The sequence below is a fragment of the Nasonia vitripennis genome, assembly GCF_009193385.2.
Source record: "Nasonia vitripennis strain AsymCx chromosome 2 unlocalized genomic scaffold, Nvit_psr_1.1 chr2_random0002, whole genome shotgun sequence".
In the NCBI taxonomy this organism is placed as follows: domain Eukaryota; kingdom Metazoa; phylum Arthropoda; class Insecta; order Hymenoptera; family Pteromalidae; genus Nasonia; species Nasonia vitripennis.
Window position 1 is genome coordinate 2,799,949 of NW_022279608.1, and position 21,402 is coordinate 2,821,350.

Here is a 21,402-nt window from a genome sequence, read left to right on the forward strand (position 1 = left end):
TGTGGCAGCTCGCGAAACTGTCACACTTATACACACGATAGAGATAGCTCCTAGGTTGTATTTTCGTTGCTACAACGTAAGCTACGAAATTACAGTCTGTCTGCTCGCACACATATATTCGTCGACGTGTCGATGTAGCGTAACTGAATCCCAAAATTCAGTTTAAAAGAAACAAGACTGTTTCACGCTAAACTAACGCAAACTTTCGTTAATTCCGATCAACAAAACACAAACCGAATCAACGTGAGAAAAACGTCAGAGTATCTCGTCTTACTCTTGACGCGCGCACACTCTGCACTTTAGTGCTCAAACACTCTGAACTTTAGTGTTCAAACACTCTGCACTTTAGTGCTCAAACACTCTACACTTTAGTGCAACCGGAAAATACACACTCACTCAATTTAATTTCGCAAAAACCCGAAAAATAAAAGTACCCCGTGAGTCGTGGTCGAATCCGTACACGAGTACGATTATTGCGCGTGTTGTATCACAGTTGTGCGCTCTTCTATCAGAATCTCGATTTTTGAGTCTTTGGATGCAAGTTCGAATCCTAGACTCGCGTTCGATTCCTTGAATGTCTAGATCGATCGCTCATTTACTGTTGTATGCTCAGTTTCTTTGCACGGTTTTTATGCATAACCAGTCACTCACTGGTACGATGCTGCCATTAAAAAACATCGCACAACAAAAAACAATTTCGAACAAATTTGCAGTTTGTTACGTATATTGGAATTCTACTACAAAATCAACGACACTTATCCCAACTAAAGCGCGTCGAACAAATTCGTTCGTCCAAAAAAAAAAAAAAAAAAAAAAAATCTGAATCGGGGAGCACTTGACAAACTGGTGTCAGCTCCAACTGCCGCCACTCCGATTCGTCAACTCTAATTTTGTGTGATAATGTCAGCTAGGGCCTATCATCCGGCCTGGAGATTACATACATCATATTACAGTTACAAACAGATATCTTAATAAACCAATTCATACCGCACAGATAATCATTTGCAGCATCCCTTTTACCCGGACAAAATCTGCAGATTACGTCTTGTGATATGCGTGAATACATAGAGCAGTCGTCATTTTACATTTACAGATAGATATTTCAGAAAAACCAGTTCATATCTACACACATAAATTATCGCAGCATCCCTTTTATCCGGACAAAATCTGCAGATTACATCTTGTTATATGCGAGAATACATAGAGCAGTAATCATTTCTCAATCACGAACAAATATCTTTTAAAAAAGAGATCATATTTGCTCAAATAACTATTTCCAGAAATCGTTTCATCCAGACTAAATCTGCAGATTACGTCTTGTTATATGCGTAAATACATAGAGCAGACGTAATTTTACATTCAAAAATAGATATTTTAAAAAACCAGATCATATCGGCACAGATGAATTATCGCAGCATTCCTTTTATCCAGACTAAATCTGCAGATTACGTCTTGTTTTCTGCGTAAATACATAGAGCAGTCGTCATTTGACATTCATGAACAGATATTTATAAAAAAACAAGTCTATCTGCACAGATGATTATTCCTATTATCCCTCTCATCTGGACCAAATCTGCAGAGTACATCTTGTGATATGCGTGAATACATAGAGCAGTCTTCATTTCTCATTCACTAACAGATATCTTAGAAAAACCAGATTATATAAGCACAGATAATTATCCTCAGCATCTGTTTCATTCAGACCAAATCTGCAGATTACGTTTTGTGATATGGGTGAATACATAGATCAGTTATCATTTTTTATTTACAAACAGATATCTTTTAAAAATAATATCATATTTGCACGAATAACTATTTGCAGCATTTCTTTTATCCGAACTAAATCTGCATATTACGTCTTGTGATATGCGTCAATACATAGAGCAGGTGTCATTTCACATTTATAAACAAATATCTTGAAAAAACCAGATCACATCCACACATATACCAGCATCTCTTTTATCTGGACCGGATCTCAAGATCACTACTTATGATATATGTAAAACATACATAGGTATCTATGTGGCGTATATGATTTATAAAATAATTTAGATTATAAATACAAATAAACATATTTGTCATATTTCTCTAAAAAGATTATCATTTACAGCATCCGACACATCTGGACCAATCTTACTGTGTTTTTTATATATGTATACATATTCTTCATTTCTAATCAACTACCAAATAATAATCCCCTAAATATAAATATTTATCATTATTTTATCCCTATATGTAATCTATGTGAAATGTTTCATTACCAGGTCACTTTTTGTGAACCATACTTTATCGAAAAAGTGTACTTAATTTTGAATTTTTATTTTATTGTTTTGCTGTTGGATTATGTATTCATGTTTGTATTACAGATCTATTATAATATAATTATTATCCCAGAATGATTTACTAGTTCCGGTGAATTTTTACATAATTGCTCATTTTAGTGTTTTAATATAGTGTAAATATATCAAGCGGCGCGGTAGCGCCACGAAGGCGAGTTTGAGAAGCAGACAAAGTCGCGGCGCCCGCGTTACTATTTAATTATATGTTGGGGTTAGCATTTTTCATTACAAAGAAATAAATGCGTTTCTTTGTTGTCTTTTATATATTTTGACTTATATCATGTTTTATTATGCTAAACTACGATTCAACAAAAATATTGATAAAAACAGCTACCTTTGATATAATACACGAGTGTGTCATTCACAAAATGCTCAAATCAAATCAAAAAATGCTAGAACCGTGAAGTTGGCCGCACAGCTATATACAGATGGATATTCCTCTTATAGGTTTTCTGCATGCTCGCTCACATGTAGTTTTTAGTGTCTAGGTGTAGAAATAATTTGAGGGCGGTGTCTAGGTGTACGAGGTGACCGATAACGAGGTCAAGGTGGTGCGCTTTGTAGTTTTTTGTGTCTAGGTGTAGAAAGAATTCTAGGGTGGCGTTTAGGTCTACAGGGTGGCCGTTGATAAGGTCTAGGTGGTGCGCTCCGTGGTTTTTGGTGTCTTGGTGTAGAAATCATTCGAGGGTAGTGTATCAGAACGATTAGTGATTTCATTTTATAATGATAAAAATGTTACAAAAAAGCCATGGTCAAAAGGTGCTAAAGATGCTTATATTTTTTTCAGGAGAAATATGAAAAACTCAAAAAAAAAGTACTAATATGACTGAAATCTCTAAAAAAAATTAACTTTTAAAAAAGTAAAAGGTTAGGCGAGTTTGATATACTCCGCAACGAAATAACAGATAAAAAAGAACTGAGATCAATCAACTAAAGTAAAGTTTATTATATTTCATCATAATGAATCAACAAAATTATTTTTGGTCAACAAAGGGCTTACTTAAGTTAAGTTATAAAATTATCAATTAGGAAAAACTCTTAAGATACTTACTACGCAACTTGCCATGACTGTTTTACTTTGTTTATTGGTGAATAACTAAAATTTTCTTTTCATTTTTTAGAACGTCATAAAACCACCATAATTACAATGAAACAGTCAACTTAGTGTCTGTACGTGCGCACGTACCAAGTAAATTACATTATTTATATATACATACATAAATTATACAAAACATAACTTCATTACCTAGCAGAAGTCTTTTGTCTTTGCTAGCGATTATCCATATATTTCCACTGTAGAGCATGAGCCAAAGTTCCTCGTCAAGCCGTTTGTGGTACAGTCCATACTCGTCCGGTATTTTTGCCCGTATATCCTACCAGTCCAAGCTTGAGCTTGAGCTTGGATCTGTTGAAACATTTTGCAATTAATAATTACTCTTAGTCTGTCTTTTCATTGTCCGGTCTGCACATTCATAGGCTGAAATCAACATCATTTCATTTTTTTTTTTAATTAAATGCTCAATTTACTGCAGAGTTTACTCATGCGCCAGCAGCTTTACCTGCGCGGTGTCTGTAAACAGCGCAGCACGCAGGCAGACTTACACTAGGCGTATAAGTATTTCGTTCACGCGTATCATATCGTACTATGAATTAGTCTTTGTTTAATTAATTGCAGAGTGCGCTTATACTTCAGCAGCCGCACCTACGCGGAGTCTGCAAGTAGCGCAGCACGCAGGCAGACTTGCACTGGTAGTATAAGCGCGCGTAGGCAATTTAAAATTTCCGCGTACGTGTAGAGTGATCACGTGACCTGCGCACCTGCACACGGCCCCTTTTCAGATCTCACTTTATCGTGTGTGTCGATGTTGTTTTCCCGAACCGCACGTATACACACATGTGTACAGATATCATTCAATTTGTGTCGTGTTCGTAAGCCGTCTGTTACTAGGTGTAAACGCATCGGCAGCAACTCTCCCTCCGTTCTTGTGCACATGTACTAAAGTATATCGCACGTCCGACTTAAAATGGCGTTGCCGCGTTTCACGTGCGCCTTGCTTCGCGCGTTGTTTGCAGCGGCGTCTTTTCGCTCTTTTCTCTCTCTCACTCTCTCTCTCTCTCCCTCCGTTCTGTATAGCTAACGTGCGAGAGAGTGGTGAAGCGGCCATGTTTGCTCGGTTGCTTAGCAACCACCCTTTTACTGGCGCTTCGTTCCGAGAAGCTTCGCGCGCGGCTATGCCTTGAAATTCCGGAAAATGCGTTTTGTCAAATCGATGTTTCTTGTTTCGGCGCGTTTTGGCTTATATGAGAACCTAATTTTTCGAAATGCTTATTGGCGTCGTTTTCTCGACGTCATTCTCGTGAATTCCATTTTAACACGTTTTTTCTGGGATTTTGTTTTAGACTTTATTTTCGCATTTTTTCACTTGACTTTTTAGGCACGACCGCGACACGGTTAACGCTTCGCGATGCAAGGCGGCAAGCCAACGCGGCCGTAAGCCCGCGCATGGCGCGCTAGTTTTTATTAAACCCGTGTTTTGGCTTGATTTTAGATTTCCTAATAAACCAAATATTTCGCGTTTTTTCACTTCACTTTGTATTTTGTTTCTACTTTACTTTACAAATTTGCTTTCGTGTACTTACACGTAGGTTCCGGATTTTACCATCGAAATGGACCTGATGCCATTGTTTTGAATTGGCGGTGACCTTGGTGCGTTAGCTGGAGGAAGCTTGACTTTGTAGACGTTGTAGGTTGATGCGGGACGTGTGGCTTTCTTTGTTAAGCGGCGTAGTCGTGAGTGTAGGTCGTAGTTTTTCTTTTTTTTTCATTCACTTGTGTCACTGTTCACGAAAACCGATCCGCGCAGTAATCGCGAGCAGGGCTTATAACTTAACTTAATATAAAGGATATTTTCTACGCGCGATATGCTAAGAAACAGGATAAGACACGAAAAAGAACACACTCGAATAGAATAAACGAACTTAACGTGGCTTTATTTAAGTAAACGTGACAGAGCGTGGTAAGAAAAAAAGTGGCGTGGTACGGAAGATATTGCTTGCTCGAAGAACTGGCGAAAAGTGTGGGGGCAGCCCGCGCGCCGCGAAGCTGAGCGGCAGATCACGTGACTGTGTTGACTTGACGTCATGGGCGCTAGGAGCCGTCGATATGGGGCGTGTATCGGGTGTTAGCGCCTATATTCCAACACTAACCTTTTATTAATAACCACTAGTCAGCTGATCATATCTCACCTGCTAAACTTTAATGCTTGATGCTTGACATATATAGAATTGATTTCACTACATTCATTAGAGTATATTTATGCCCTGGTAGAAATGCTTACCAACGGTAAACTATTGGCCAAAGGGACGGTTTTAGCAGGTTCGTTGGCCAACTATAATCAACTGTTGGGTTATTTTTTGCCAGGGTGGAGACCAAACTTATAGTTTCCAACATTTTACCTTGTAAAAGGTGTTTTTTAAACCGATTATAAAACACAAGAAATTAGCTTTAACTGAAAATTGTCACGTCTAATTGGTGCTAGTATTATCTAAATAATACTTTGGTTATATGCGAACTGAATATTTTGAAAATTTGAAATAGTGACGTCCCCTTAATTTGATGTATACCAAGTAATATTGCATATATAATTTATATATTTTCTCTACAAAAATCATATCAATTTATTATATTTTTTCAGAGTTTATTAGATCTTTTTTCAAAAGTTCTCAGTTATGCAATACAAAATTGTGTTATAACGTATTCATTGTTACTTGAATTGTGCTTATTGTGCTATCGCAACTTTACTAAGGATCGTGATAAACATTATTTGTCAAGAACGATTGTATTTGAGTTAATACAAGCAATTAAATTTAAAACTACGCTACCAGATACTAATTTCATACTACTCTTGCAATTTGTACTTCAAGTAAGTTGCTTATTCATTTATCTTTCTTTATTATATAGTTATTTTGGCAATGACCCCCCACCCATACGCACACACACACGCAAACAGCCCCCCACAAAAAAACTTTTGAACGTTTATAATATTTTAAAGGTCATTACACCCATTTTCCCCCACAGCCCCCAACCCCTAAGTTTTCCACATAAATTCAACGTGTTGAAGGTATTCATATATTTTCTTTTTCTTTTTCTTCAGTAAGCTATACAATTTTAAACAAGAATCAAATTTAAAGCATTTCTATACATATGCAAATAGACATATGATATCTATTGAGTCTCTGGATGTTTTTGATGGTATAATGTTTTTATTTTAAGTATGATTTACTTGCCCGAAATGTAGATCAATCGCAGTACAATGTTGATAATAGTTTACGTCAATTCCATATGGCGTACATAATGACCAAATATTACTAAACTTCATAAGTAATCAGAACAAAGCCTGCGTTGTAATTGAATTTATTCTGAAAAGCCTTAGTTGGGATATTCTAAAAATTACCAAAATAAAAAAGAAATTTAGCTATTTAGCTATAAAATTATACTAAAAATAATAGAGAACCGTAAAGAAGCATGCTTTACAAGATTTTACAGATTCCCTCCCTAACCCCGCAGCCCCCCCCCCCTCCAGTGCCTTTCCCCATCAAATAACGTGTAAATCATTTTTTTACGTCATTTTTGGCTAAAAATTATGTATTTATTATAAAAATTATAATAAAACTATTATCAACATTGTACTGCGATTGATCTACATTTCGGGCAAGTAAATTATACTTAAAATAAAAACTTTATAGCATCAAAAACATCTAGAGACTCAATAGATATCATATCTATATGCATATGTATAGAAATGCTTTAAATTTGATTCTTGTTTAAAATTTTATAGCTTACTGAAGAAAAAGATGTTATATATGAATACCGTTAACACGTTGAATTTATGTGAGGACGCCACGATGTTACCTGTAAATTTGCAGATCAATTCAATCAATTCTCTTCGAAAAACACACTGATTTTTTTTGTAAAATTTTCTTAGCTTTTTAATAAAAATTTCCTTATAGCCCTATATATATGTTATACCTATCTTTAAACCTTAATATTGAAAAAGCAGGAGTTCGATCCAATCGAATTTCATCCATCCTGCAACGACCAAAAAATTCATGAAGATACCTTTTTATGGTGAAAAAGTCTTAGTATAGGTCCCAGAATGTCAGAGACCCTGTATCGCTAACTAAAAATGAAGATAACCATAAATTTGTACTAAAAATAGATAAAATTCATAATCAAAGCCTATAGTAAAACTTAGATCATTTTAAAAAAAAATTTCAGAAGTAGTAAACATCAAAATAAAGAAAGTCACTGGCGGAGAAAATTGGTATTCAATGTCCATCGTTGACTAAAAATTCAAACTTTAGTGATAAATTATTTAAATACATGTTTGCATATAGAAAATAGAGTTTACTGTTATAAATATTTCTACTAAAGTCGAGGAATCTTAAATATATTATATCTCTTACAAAAGATAACTTAATTATCCACTGACTTTGAAAAATGATCATCAAGTGTACGATTAATGTTCTATTTTTTGTAAGAGATATAATAAATTTACGATTCCTCGGCTTCAGTAAAAATATTTGTAACAATAAAATCAAGTTGTCGATTACTTTTTGGGCTGAAAATTAAAAACCAAAAAAATTGGCTTTTGATATCCTGCGATTACGGAAGTAAAAGACTTAACATTTTGAATTTTAAGTTGACATTTTGAAAAAAGATAGATCTTTTGCTTACCTTGGCTAAGTTCTTTTTGCAACTTATTAAACCGATGCGTTTGAAAGGTATTTAGATTCATATTCTTTGTCTCTCACCCTGTTCCCTGTATAATTAAAAATCACAATTTTTGTGAAACCTCATAACTCGCTAACTAAAGGTCAGAATGTTTTGAGAAAATTCATGATTTTATGTGGTTATGAGGCCCCTATGGTATTTAAAATATTAAGGTTTGAATTTTTTCATGAAAATTATATGATTTGATATTGTGACAAGTACTCCTTTAGTAAAATAATTAAGAATAAAATAATTTTACAAATCATTAACATAGTGTATATTTAAACAATATTATATCTATTCGAACTATAAATTTCGTTGGAGAAAGCTATGTGCCAAAGAATTGGCAACGTTTTTTTCATTGTCAGAAGGCTATAGAGTGCGTAGTATGATTATTTATTTTTATAAGAATTTGCGATAAATTATATGAAAATCATATGATTCTTACGTAAGAATTTGGTCGAAAGAATCACATGAGCCTCATGTGATTCTCATATGAATCGCACACGATTACTATATAACTCTCATATGATTATTTTTAGCTGGGTTAGATTTTTGTTTTATTTGGTTTAGTTTTTATAACAAATTTTAACTTGTATTCGTAAGAGCAGTTAGTTTTAAGATTATTTCCTTTATTTTTTTGTTAAAAAGTAAGACTTCAACCTCTTCCTCGGGTTTATCCCTGGTTGACCCTCTAGACGAAGTTGAGAAAATTTTAGAACTACTCTACTAGCAATGGATTGTGTTACGTTTTCTTCAAATTCATCTAAATTATCATTATCTGGCATATTAAGTAAATTAGATTCCGGTTCATCGATCTTGATATTAAGTGTGTCATGTATACAATTACAAATTACTTATGTAATTTAGACCGTTCTGTTTAACTCGTTCTTTTAAAACTTTATTTTTTTTTGTCTAAGTCACTGACTATTTTCGTTGTTTCGTCTAATTTTTACAAGAGGTATCGCAAAGCATCATGAACTTTACGAGCCCAATTGGCGTTAAAAAAAGGATTATCGATTATAGATTGATTCGAGTCATCCGTCGTAAGAATAATGATAATCAGCTCATTGTTTTCAGTAGAGAACACTTTCAAACCCTGAAAAAAAGATTCACAAGAAAAAATTACAAAATTGAAGTAAATCATTTAAAATTTTGTTTAGTGATACTGGTAAAATAACCCTCAAATTTACTATGCTAAAACATAAGTTACCCCTACTTACCCATTGTAGCACTCACAGCAATGATTTGTAAATTTGTTCACTATCCGTAAAATTTCGAGTGAATAAGTGGTTCTTTTAGGCTAAAATTTTAGGAGGGCATTTTGTACACTTGTAGTTTTAATATGAATGCGGAGATTTTAATTTGAATACGTAGAATATATTTGGCAATGAAAATACTGGATATTTTCCTTTTCTTCGCTTATTATGCCACCTTTTTGTATATAAAATATTTTCTAAACCATCAGGGATACCATTACACTACATATCATCTAGTACACTTAGACAGGGCGGTGCTGCCACTCCGAGTACCTCGGCAGGGCTAAGGGTAAAAATTTTGAAAATTAAAAATTAGAAAGGGTAAAGATTAGCAGAAATTTATAAAACAAAAATGTTGAATTGAAACATTGCGAAAGAAGATATTTGTAGTTAAAATACTGTGAGAGGGATATTTTTAGTAGTTTCAAAATTAAGTTTTTCAAAACAATAACTTTCTAATATTCTATGACTTGAAATTTTACCTTCCGTTATAAATCAATTCGTAATTTACTCCTTTCAATCTTCATTTTTCAAAATTTTTGCCCTTTTAACGCCAAGTGGGCTCGTAAAGTTTATGATGCTTTGCAATACCTCTTGTAAAAATTAGACGAAACAACGAAAATAGTCAGTGACTTGAACAAAAAACATAAAGTTTTAAAAGAACGGGTTAAAAAGAACAATCTAAATACACAAGTCTGAATATTAGACATGACACACTTAATATCAAGATCGATGAACCGGAATTTAATTGACATAATATGCCAAATAATGATGATTTAGATGAATTTGAAGAAAACGTAACACAACCCATTGCTAGTAGAATAGCTCTAAAATTTTCTCAACTTCGTCTAGAGGGTCAACCGGAAATAAACCCGAGGAATAGGCTAAAGTCTGACTTTTCAACATAAAAAACCGCTGCCAATTCTTTGGCACGTAGCTAGCTTCAAGATTATATATTGCTTTAATATCAGAATTGTTATTGCGTCATATATATATATATATATATATATATATATATATATATATATATATATATAAAATATGGACAGTTGAAAAGTATTAAGTTGCAACTGTGCATATTTTATTTATTTCAAAGATAATGTAGAATTCATATTCGTGGCGTAGAAAGGAATTTATACTCGCACAGGTTTTACGATGTTTTTAGTTAAATAAATATTTTATGAAAAACTAGTTAGAAATAGCAGATAGGTTATAATAGTAATAGTATTAAGTTTAAATAATAATAAAATATTATAATACATAAATTGATCGCGATAGTAAATTAAAATCATAGTTGATAATTGTTATTATATATAAGCAAATATTGTAAAATTTAGAAATAATTTGAATTAAACTTTATGAAAATTATAAATAGTACAGGGAGAGCCATCTAGCGGGAAATCGGCAAGGCTAGGAAAATAGCGTGGGTGGGACCGCAAGTGGAGCGGAAGAAGATCGGAAGAGGCGGTAGCCAAGCGGAAAGCAGCGATGCTATACGTCGATGACCAATATAGAGGGTGCAGATGCGGACCCAAAGGGATGGGCCTATGGAAAAGATACGACGCGGGGGCGAAGGGAAGAAAAGCGTGCGGAGGAAAGTTCAGTCTGTATGAGATTCTCGTCGAGGAGGTCAGCCGAGGTGGCTGCTCCTAAGTAACATTTAAGTTTAAAATTTTGTATTACAAGCGGTGGTGGCTGAAGAGTGGACAACAATTTTCAAAGATTTCAAAATATACATTACTAAAACATACTTGAAGTGAAGTTTCATTTAATTATTTTTCGGACATATATCAATCACTAAAAATTTTATTATTTATCAAAAACAAGAAGGAAGGAGTTTACAATCCAGTAAACTCTGAATTTGCTGCAATCTTCTAACAAGAAAAGTAAGTGAAAATTATATAAGTTAATTAATAAATATTTAAAGATTTGGGAATTTGTAAAGTGAGCAGGCTTTGAAAGTTGCCGCTTATTTTATAAATATATTTTGGGAGAACTTGTCGAAATGTCTGGAGGGTTGATTGGACTTCGCTTGTCGGAGGCCTTTTGACCTACAGTTTAACGAAACCTGTTCATTAGTTTGGGAAGAGATTTGAATAAATTATTAAAATAAATAAGAGAGCGACTTCATCCCGAGTTCAGCGGAAGCTGACTCAAAACGGAGAATATTACATTGTGCGCCGACGTTCAGACGTAACAGTGTACTACAATTCAATTGTTGTGGCCAAAATTAGCTCGACAAGCCAAATCGCAATCATTCTTAATGAAAAAAATTGCAAAATACTTGTTGTAACGTGCAAGTGCACGTCAAATGTCTAACGGCTAATCATGTACTAAATGTAATAAGATTATTGTTTCAGCAAGCTGCCAACGAGCGCCGAAACGAGCGAGAACGAAAAAACCAGGCAAGATAGAGACAGAGAGAGTGAGAGCATAGGTAGCGCGGTTGCCGCCTGGCCGTACAGCGTTGGCGAGATATGACAACGATATGCCGACGGCCGGGAGAACCGCGACTAGAGTTAGTCTCGCTGCGCTATCCACACGAGTAGCTCGCGCTGCTACTATACGCGGGTTTGTTGTGAGTCGTGCGAGCATCTCGAGAGCGAACGATATTCGTCCGTGCGTTACCGACGAGTTGCTGTGACGCCCGTCCGAACTGTTGCATCTCCAAGTCCGAGACTGGACCACGTCTGTTTGCGTCAAGTACTACTACCACTACTGAGTTGTAAGTACCTGCACTCTCACTCTCTCACGTCGACGGGGTAATATCTCTCGTCTCTCTTTATCGTTCGTCGAATGTGCGGCGTTTGCACCTCCGTGTATAGTACAATCGAAATACATTTCCTTATCTAAACTCCTCGTGTGTTATTTTCTACGACCCGACCTACGCCGCCTCCGCAGGCTCGTGTAAAAACACGTGCATGATCTGAGTCGGCCGGGCCGTGCCTTCTGTACGCCCGACGTTAATTTACAATAAACAGGGTCCTTCTGGCCCTGGTTATAACACGGCAGAAAGGTATTAACCGAGTGTTATTATATATATATATATACAGGGTGTTTCATTTTAATCCGACCACGACAAAAAACCATGGAAAAACTAATTTTAACGAAAAATGACCTTAACAAAAGTTGAAGGGGGTAAAGTGGGCCATCGAATAACACAAAGACCTATGATCTTGAACTCGATTTTCAAGGTCATTTGAGGGTAATTGTGATTTTTTTAAATAGGAACCTCTATTTTAGACCTTGGAATCGGATAGAGTGGATAAAATTACGTCACAAAGGATATTTAAGTTTGCTTTGGTGACCTTGAGAAGGTCAATTCAAGGTCAAATAACAAACAATCTGCTAAACAGCTGCTTATCTGGTTTTATTTTACTGATGTCGAAAGATGACCTTGACAAAAGTTGAAGGGAGCAAAAGGGGCCATCTAATGACACCAACACCTTTGACCTTGAACTCGATTTTCAAGGTCATTTGAAGGTCATTGTATTTTTTTAACGGGAACCCCTATTTTTGACCTCGGAATACGGAGCAGCGGAAAAAATTACGTCGGAAATGACATTTCATGTTTCCCTTAGTGACCTTGAGAAGGTCAATTCAAGGTCAAATAAGAAGTATCAGCCTAAGATTGTTTTCCTTTCAATTTTTTCGTAGAATTATCATTTTGTTATTGTAATAAACATTAAGAGAATAATTGACTTAAAATGTGATTATGCTTTGCTGACTTCAAAGCCATTTTGTAAGGTCAAAAGTGCAAAAATGCAATGTCAAATGTTATGTGGAGTCCATATTTATATCCTAACTTTAGTGTTGCCCAGGAACAACGACGTGGACGTAATAGGATTGTGTTCCCTTTGGGGTGCTTGATTAGAGTGAGTCTCCTTGCCTCTCACTTTTATTATGTACAGATTTGAATGTAGGTGCCCAAAGACACCACCATTTTTTTGGATTCTATTCAGTTCTTGGGATGTTTTCGTAAGCGAATTTTTATCCTATCTTTAGCGTTACTCAGGAACGACGTGGACACAATTGGCTACTAATTTTCCTCATCGAATTTTGCACCCCAAAGGGAACACAATCCTATTACGTCCACGTCGTTGTTCCTGGGCAACACTAAAGTTAGGATATAAATATGGACTCCACATAACATTTGACATTGCATTTTTGCACTTTTGACCTTACAAAATGGTTTTGAAGTCAGCAAAGCATAATCACATTTTAAATCAATTATTCTCTTAATGTTTATTACAATAACAAAATGATAATTCTACGAAAAAATTGAAAGGAAAACAATCTTAGGCTGATACTTCTTATTTGACCTTGAATTGACCTTCTCAAGGTCACTAAGGGAAACATGAAATGTCATTTGCGACGTAATTTTTTCCGCTGCTTCGTATTCTGAGGTCAAAAATAGGGGTTCCCGTTAAAAAAATACAATGACCTTCAAATGACCTTGAAAATCGAGTTCAAGGTCGAAGGTGTTGGTGTCATTAGATGGCCCCTTTTGCTCCCTTCAACTTTTGTCAAGGTCATCTTTCGACAGCAGTAAAATAAAACCAGATAAACAGCTGTTTAGCAGATTTTTTGTTATTTGACCTTGAATTGACCTTCTCAAGGTCACCAAAGCAAACTTAAATATCCTTTGTGACGTAATTTTATCCACTCTATCCGATTCCAAGGTCTAAAATAGAGGTTCCTATTTAAAAAAATCACAATTACCCTCAAATGACCTTGAAAATCGAGTTCAAGATCATAGGTCTTTGTGTTATTCGATGGCCCACTTTACCCCCTTCAACTTTTGTTAAGGTCATTTTTCGTTAAAATTAGTTTTTCCATGGTTTTTTGTCGTGGTCGGATTAAAATGAAACACCCTGTATATATATATATATAATAACACTCGGTTAATACCTTTCTGCCGTGTTATAACCAGGGCCAGAAGGACCCTGTTTATTGTAAATTAACGTCGGGCGTGCAGAAGGCACGGCGCGGCCGACTCAGATCATGCACGTGTTTTTACACGAGTCCGCGGAGGCGGCGTAGTTTGCATGCAGGCAACAATCCGCCGTTTTCCGAATTTCGATCTAAAAGAAGCATGTGCTTCTATCGGCCCGGCTATGCGAGCTCCTCGTGTGTCATGTCAGCGGCAAAAGTTTTTCCGATCGCGAGATCCTTACTATTACCACGGCTTACTCAGATAGAGGAGCCTCTGAGATTTTCCGAAGTTGCGCGCTAATACGAAGAACGCGTGCTGGTTACAGAAAAGTTGCTTGCCCGGTCCCTCTCGCTCATGGATCCCGGCCTTTTAAACCTGGTTCAGCTCCTGGTCGATCTGCTCTACGCCGAGCCTGAGCCCGGAGCCGCCCGCGTGCCACTCGCACATCCCCAGAAAGTACGGTGATTCAGGCATCTAGGCGAAGCCTAAGAAAAAGAGATTTAAAAAAACTTGAGACCCGAGAGCAACAAGCATCTGTAGCTTAGCGCCGCGAAGCTGATGAACACGGCCGTGGCGGGCGGCAGTAGCTTGTCGACAGAGGTAAAGACTACCAGCAGTATGGATCAGGTCGTGCACACGAGAGAGGAGTCGGCAGCCGTGGAAAGTTCGTCCAGAATGCCCAGTGCACCGTGGAGACGGAAAAACGCGAACGAGTGTTCATGGACGCGCAGGGAAAACTTCTCCAGTTGCAGACTACCGAAGCGCCGGTCGTCAGTACCAGCAGTAGCTCCAACTTAGCGGAGCTCGACGTTCTCGCCGCCAAACTCATCGACTTGACGAACAATATTCACGAGGGCGTCGTGACGACCACGACTATTAGCAACAACAGGGTCCAGGATCCGGCGGCGATCGTTCAGAATAACGTCATATACGAGCGAGTGGAGGAAAAGATACCGGCGCCGATCCCGAGCAAGGTGGTCAAGGTTGAGGCTAGAGGAGGAACTCATGGTTTCGGCTACGCCCGTGTGTGCATAGCGGCGAAGTTGGAATCCGTGGCCTGGGCGTTGGGCCTGACCGGCTGATCGGGCAAGCTCGGGGTGGTGCGTATTTGTGCCATCTAAGCTGGTCCGTAGAAGCGCTGAGGCTGCGGCAGCATCGGCACGAAGTAGCTACCAGCACCGCCGGCCTGGAACACCTGGTCCATGTGCTGCATACGGATGTTAACCACGCGCTGTAGATACTGCGAAGCAATATGGGCCTTGCGGTCCTCCTTGCGTTGGGCCAGAGCCACGTACAAAAGCTTCGAGCCGACGATGCAGCCGTTCATCTCTGTCACAGCTTTGGTGGCCTCCTCCGCGAGCGAGAAGTACACGAAACCGAAGCCCTTGCTACGACCGTCCTCCATCATTATCTGAAATAGAAATTTCGTTAATGAGATTGCGTATTGATAAGTAATCTTAATGACTTTACTTTGAATTACGAAGAACATTTAATTTTCTAATAAACAAAAATGTTTTATTATCTAACGACAGTTTTTAATCCGGATATTCAGCAAATAAACGATAGTGTTAAACTACTACGTATAAGAATATTGCAACAAGAAAACTATTAAATTTGAATTTGCATCGAAGTCGCAATTTCTACGGGGTTCTTACCTTCACGGAAGTGATGAATGTCGAATGAAGCAAACAAATAATTTAAATTGGTTTCCCTGACATAACATAACAGAATTTCAAAATAAAATCAAGTACCATCTGTTATTTAGTCACTAATATCTGCCGTGGAACGTTGTATGCATGCTGCGGACACTGAAAATTTATTAAATTAGATAAAATGTTGAAAACTATGGGATGTTTCACCACTGTGCGTTATTATATCCGTATTTTTACAACATTTTTCACTCAAGTTGATATATGCGACTCTCGCTTTCAGGTTGCGCACCCCCGAAACTTAATTAAGTTGCACACCACAAACGAATTTAAACAAATAGTCCATTAAAATCGCGGCGAGCCAGCTTATAGGTTGTGCGTACACATAGCAGACGAACTAACCTCGGATGACAACATAAACAATACTAGTAACCAACTCTGTACAATTCCACTCCGTTCCGCGTTCCGCTGCGGTCGCCATTTATAGCTCCCGCGGACTGATTCACTTCGTACAAAACCAAAATTTTTGATTTTTTGTACGCGTCAAAAAAAATTAATTTATAATAAAGTTGTCGTTTTATCACGGTTTCAACCATTTTTGACCATTGTCTACCCAATGGAATAGCTAACAACATTCTGCCAAACTTTTTTTTTAACCATGTCACATTCAACCTCTCGCCACTTTTTAACGAAAAATCGCATCGATATGATCATTCGGTAAAAAGATAGAGCTTAGTTTACTCTATCGATTGGAAAAAAAAATTTTGTTGAGCCCCAACTATTTTTTCCAAAATCGCCAAAACAAGATTATGTCCGCTTTATCTGAGACATACTGTATATATATATATATATATATGTGTGTGTGTGTATATATATATATATATATATATATATATATATATATATATAAATTTTTATTTTATTCATTATAAATATTCTACTTTTAAAATTTAAAATTTGCTTTGCACGGCTTCGTATTCTGCGACACAGCACAAATAAAGTTCGGAGCGCCAGATTGTCGCTCGCAATTTCTGCAGATACTTGGGTTTTTCCCGGCTGCACACAAATTCTACGATAGGGCCGCTGCCCGCTGTATACCGATCCCGATCGCTGTACCTGCGCGTGCTCTTAATGGCTATTTCTTCGGACTGCCTAATTGCCCTGTCCGGACGCTCGCCTGCTCTTAAGCTCTACGGAAAATAAAATGTTTTTTTGTCATGCAGCTGCGTCGTTATTTTATTTTATTTAAATTTTCATTATTTTCTTATTTAACCTATGACGTAACAACACTGTGTGGCGATACAGAGTTCTTTTGAAATTTTGATGTACTCGTATAATTTTGAATAAAAGTGATGAAAGTATTAAATATTTACGAATAGAATACATAATTCAAGAGCATATTTAAATTTCTATGAAATAATTAATTTAAATCTTAAATTAGAAATCAAGTTAAAGAAAACATAACATTATTGTACACAGAAGAAAAAACGCGTCTTTTTATTTACCTCATGGGTGGTGTGGAAAAAATTGATGTATAAATAATCATTACCTATTTTGTTATTTAGATAAATGTAAAATTAATAGTATTGGTGGTGAACGAGTGGACCGAGCACAGGGACCCCCCCCCAGGATTTATATATCATGAAAATTGTTCCAATTATTATAATTACAATGACAATTACAAATTATGTTATTAACTTGTGGAATTCTATTTTAAATTTCGTAAATGTTGGTGTCTCCATCATAGGTATGACGTGTATTCTTAATGGCTTAAACCTTCGTTGATGACTTTCAATATTCAAAGGTTGAACTTCTGACGTCTTGAATTCTCCAAGATCGTAGTCTATCCAGTGTCCTTGTATAAACAGATTGCTACCTTCAGAAAATGTTGTTTCATAAAATGTGACTTTGTCCTTATTGCTTTTAATTTTTATTCGATAATTGCTGGATATTAATATTAAATTATTTGAGAGTGAATATGCCAATGCTAGAGGTATATTTGTTGAAATTACGATTATTTTTAAATCTTCTGCGAGAATTTGATGACATATATAGTCGTTCTAATATATCAATTGACATTTTCTTGAAAATAATTTTATTATTGGCCCATCCAGCGTCCATGGTATGGTCATGATTTTCGTCTTATTGTTCTGTTTGATTACAGCAAGTCTTTGAAACAGGAAAAATTCAATGGAATTAAGGATAGGAATTTGGATTTATAGATTATAGAATCATGGATAGTAACGACTGATCTCTGACCAAATCGAAAGTCAAACAGATTATGATAATGTGATATTAATTCCTTTTAAGAATAAAGTTCTAACAAATGAGCTTTTATACTTGATGTTAGTTTATGAGTTAGCATTTCAAAATTGAATCTTCCATCAGTAAAAACGAATGACCTTTGTATTTTTCCTAATAAATTTAAAGAGTTGTTCTTGCACAATACGAGTTATAACAGTTTTAAATAATTCAAATTGCGTATTATGGTCGTTCAGAGTTACCATGATATGTCGTAAATTTGTGTTAATTATTTCGGTGTTACTATTTATCATTCTACTAATTTGATTCATACAACTTATTGTTTTGTTAAAAACCACAATATCCTCATTCTACTGTATTTCAAAATTTTCTAGATATTTGTTAATTTTTCCCAAATTGTCAGAATCTGGATTCCCAAATATATATTTAATAATTTTTCTCACTCCATTTATTTGTAACGGTTTAACTTTCCCCAGGATGTTGGACAGTCAGTCGGTTCCAGGATCTGGATTGGGGAAAGGGGCAATAAAAGAGTCTGTTCTTATGTTTTTATGCGAAATCAATTATGCGCTTGGTTAAGAATATTTCGCCTTTACAAATGGAATTGTTCAAACTAGCGCTGTTAAAAATTTACGAAAATATCTACGCGACTTCGCTATAACAATGAGTCGGTGGTTACGGCTACGGTGTTTCGGTACGGTGAGGGTATGGGTTGCCTCGTGTGCTCACGACGGCAATTCGGAGTTTCGGGGTTCGGAGATACGGGTTTCGGTTCGTCTACCAAATCGTCACGCGTGCTCACGAGACGACTTTGTCGGCGCAGATCTATCTCTCGCTGTTCCCTGTAGTAACGTGTGCGCACGATGCTACCTGGAGTGGAACTCGAGTAGAACTCCCCTACCGTGTTGCGCTGTCCGCCTTATAAAGGCGCGCGGTGCGGATACGTATGAGCGCGTACGCCGCTCGCGCCACCTGGCGCGTCGTTGTTAAGCTGTTCGTCGGCTGTCGCGCTCCCCGCTCGTGCGAACTCGCCTTGCGGTTGTTGCGCGCGCGCGCGCTCGCTTCGCTTCGTGCGGACTCGCCTTGTGAATGTCCCATTTCGCCCATTTCGCGTCGTGTGTATTTGCTCGCTGCGCATGTTATGCTTTTCACGGCCGTCCTCATGTATATTTATATGTGCGAGACTCGTGTCTCGTCACATATTAATCCTCTCTTCCATCTCCCGCTGAATGGTGCTATTTCCTACCAATCTTGATAAATTTCCTCGCATAATGATTTGGCTTCCATTAATAAGCTTGAGTTTTTAAGTTCCTCTCTCGAGGATAGTACAGTGTAGTCAGTCAGAAATCTGCCGTAAGTATACTTAAGCGACGTTGTGTTTATGTACAAATGTATATAATGGTAATTTTCTATAATTTTTCCAATTCCTTGTTGATAATCAAAATACGTAGCATTGGGATTGATTTCATTCCTCTTCACGAGTATCGTCGAAATTATCACGATTACAGTCATCCTCAGTGCGGTCATCATTCTCTTTCTTCTTTGATGATTCAAGGTGAATCCCTGTCTAAAAGTGGATTTCAAATTTGACGTCCTAACAAAAATGCGACAAAGGGGTTAAATCCCCAGTTATTTTCTCTCTAATGTCACGAGATTGAAGGAGAATCTTGATGCGGCAGCCTCGCAGTATCCTGTCCGCAGCGCCAGTTAAGTGTATGTATTGCCGTGCGTACGTGAGTTCGCAGGAAAGTAATGAAATTAGGAATGGATTTTAATCACGTTTATTTGATACGTCTTTAGAGCTTAGAGACCCGACAGAGACTGGCTTGTTGCTGGTGCAAGAGCCTTTTTAAAACGTTCAATGATTTGCTTGTTTCATTTCTCAGAAAAAAGTCTTTTCCTTCCAAGGGAGTAGTTTTTTCCTCACTCAACAACCTATCTGATGGATGTGTGTATCTATATGAGTATATTTAGACTTAAAATTTAAAAATTTTAAAATTTGAAATTTTCAATTTTTGAAATTCTCAAAAGTTTTAATATACTATTGTTTTACTTTGAAAAGTCTTCGAATTTCCCATTTCTCTCATATGCATGATAAGTGGCCTATTCGTGCACTTATTATATAAAGTACGGTGTGCAACAAGGGAGGAGTGGCTTTTTCAGACTCGGGCGATGTTCTAAGCACTCGTGTCCATCTCGGGCGCTTACGGCTACTATTTCTTTTTTTTTTGCTAAAACGCGCGTTTGTGCTTAAATGCGGGTAATATGATGTATTTACTATATAGTTTATATAATCAAACAAATTTTTTATAGTTTTATAGCTGTATAGAATGAGAACAAATCCTACGGAGTCATAAGAGACCTTTGACGCTTCTACAAGTTTTTTCCCATTTTCTTGATAAAAAAATTAAAAAAAAAAATTGTACAGAATTTCAAGGGGCAGATTTGAATTCAGCGTAAAAAATATACATAAAAGGGTTGACAGGCATTAAATAAAAAAAAAACCCAATGTTCTACAGTGACTTTTGTAAGTTTTTTGCGAAAACCGTCAACTTTAACGAATTTTCCTGTACCATACAGTTAACACCAACCTCTCTGCTTATTTTTCTGTAATTTCTGATAGTGTAGACATCATCTTCTAAAAATTTCAGATTGATCGACTGACCGGATACGGAGCTATTTAATTTTGAAACACGAAAAGTCGAAATACCGATAGTGCTTCAGTGTGATTTCCTCCATTTTCTTCCTACTGGAAATGAGGATAACTCCCGTTTTGTGACTGGCTAATTCCAGACACGTCTCTGTTAGCCATTTATGTATTATACGGGTTGACTCTTCAGTTATATCTGTCACCTCTTTTTTATGTTTCGCTACTAACACTACTGCTATGTCATCAGCGAATCCCTCGACTGTTGCTCCTTCAAGTAATTGTAGCTTTAGTACCCCGTCGTACATGATGTTTCAAGTTGGTGGGCCAAGTACTGACCCTTGGGGGACGCCTCCTGTAAATTTATAGATCTTGGTACCGTCCTTAGTGTCATATAATAAGATTCTGTCCTTCAAGTAGTCGGACGACATCATCCTTCTTATATATAAGGGCACATCCTGCTTCCGAAGTACCTCGTGTATTTAACTCCATCTGGCCGAATCGAATGCATTTTTGACATCCAATGTAACTATGGCG

The 21,402-nt window shown here is 36.8% G+C and overlaps 1 protein-coding gene across 13 annotated transcripts in view; it reads left to right on the forward strand.

The window, feature by feature from the left end:
• LOC100680429 (protein unc-79 homolog) overlaps positions 1-21,402 on the forward strand; it is a 2,400,004-nt gene that overhangs the window by 2,126,579 nt on the left and 252,023 nt on the right. For all 13 annotated transcript variants that reach the window (XR_004345182.1, XR_004345183.1, XR_004345184.1 and 10 more), the window contains one exon: positions 6,035-6,262. Coding sequence is in view for 10 of the 13 variants with exons in the window: in XM_031923950.1 (XP_031779810.1) it covers positions 6,035-6,262 (228 nt within the window). In the remaining 3 variants the exon portion in view is untranslated. The remainder of the gene's footprint in view (positions 1-6,034; positions 6,263-21,402) is intronic.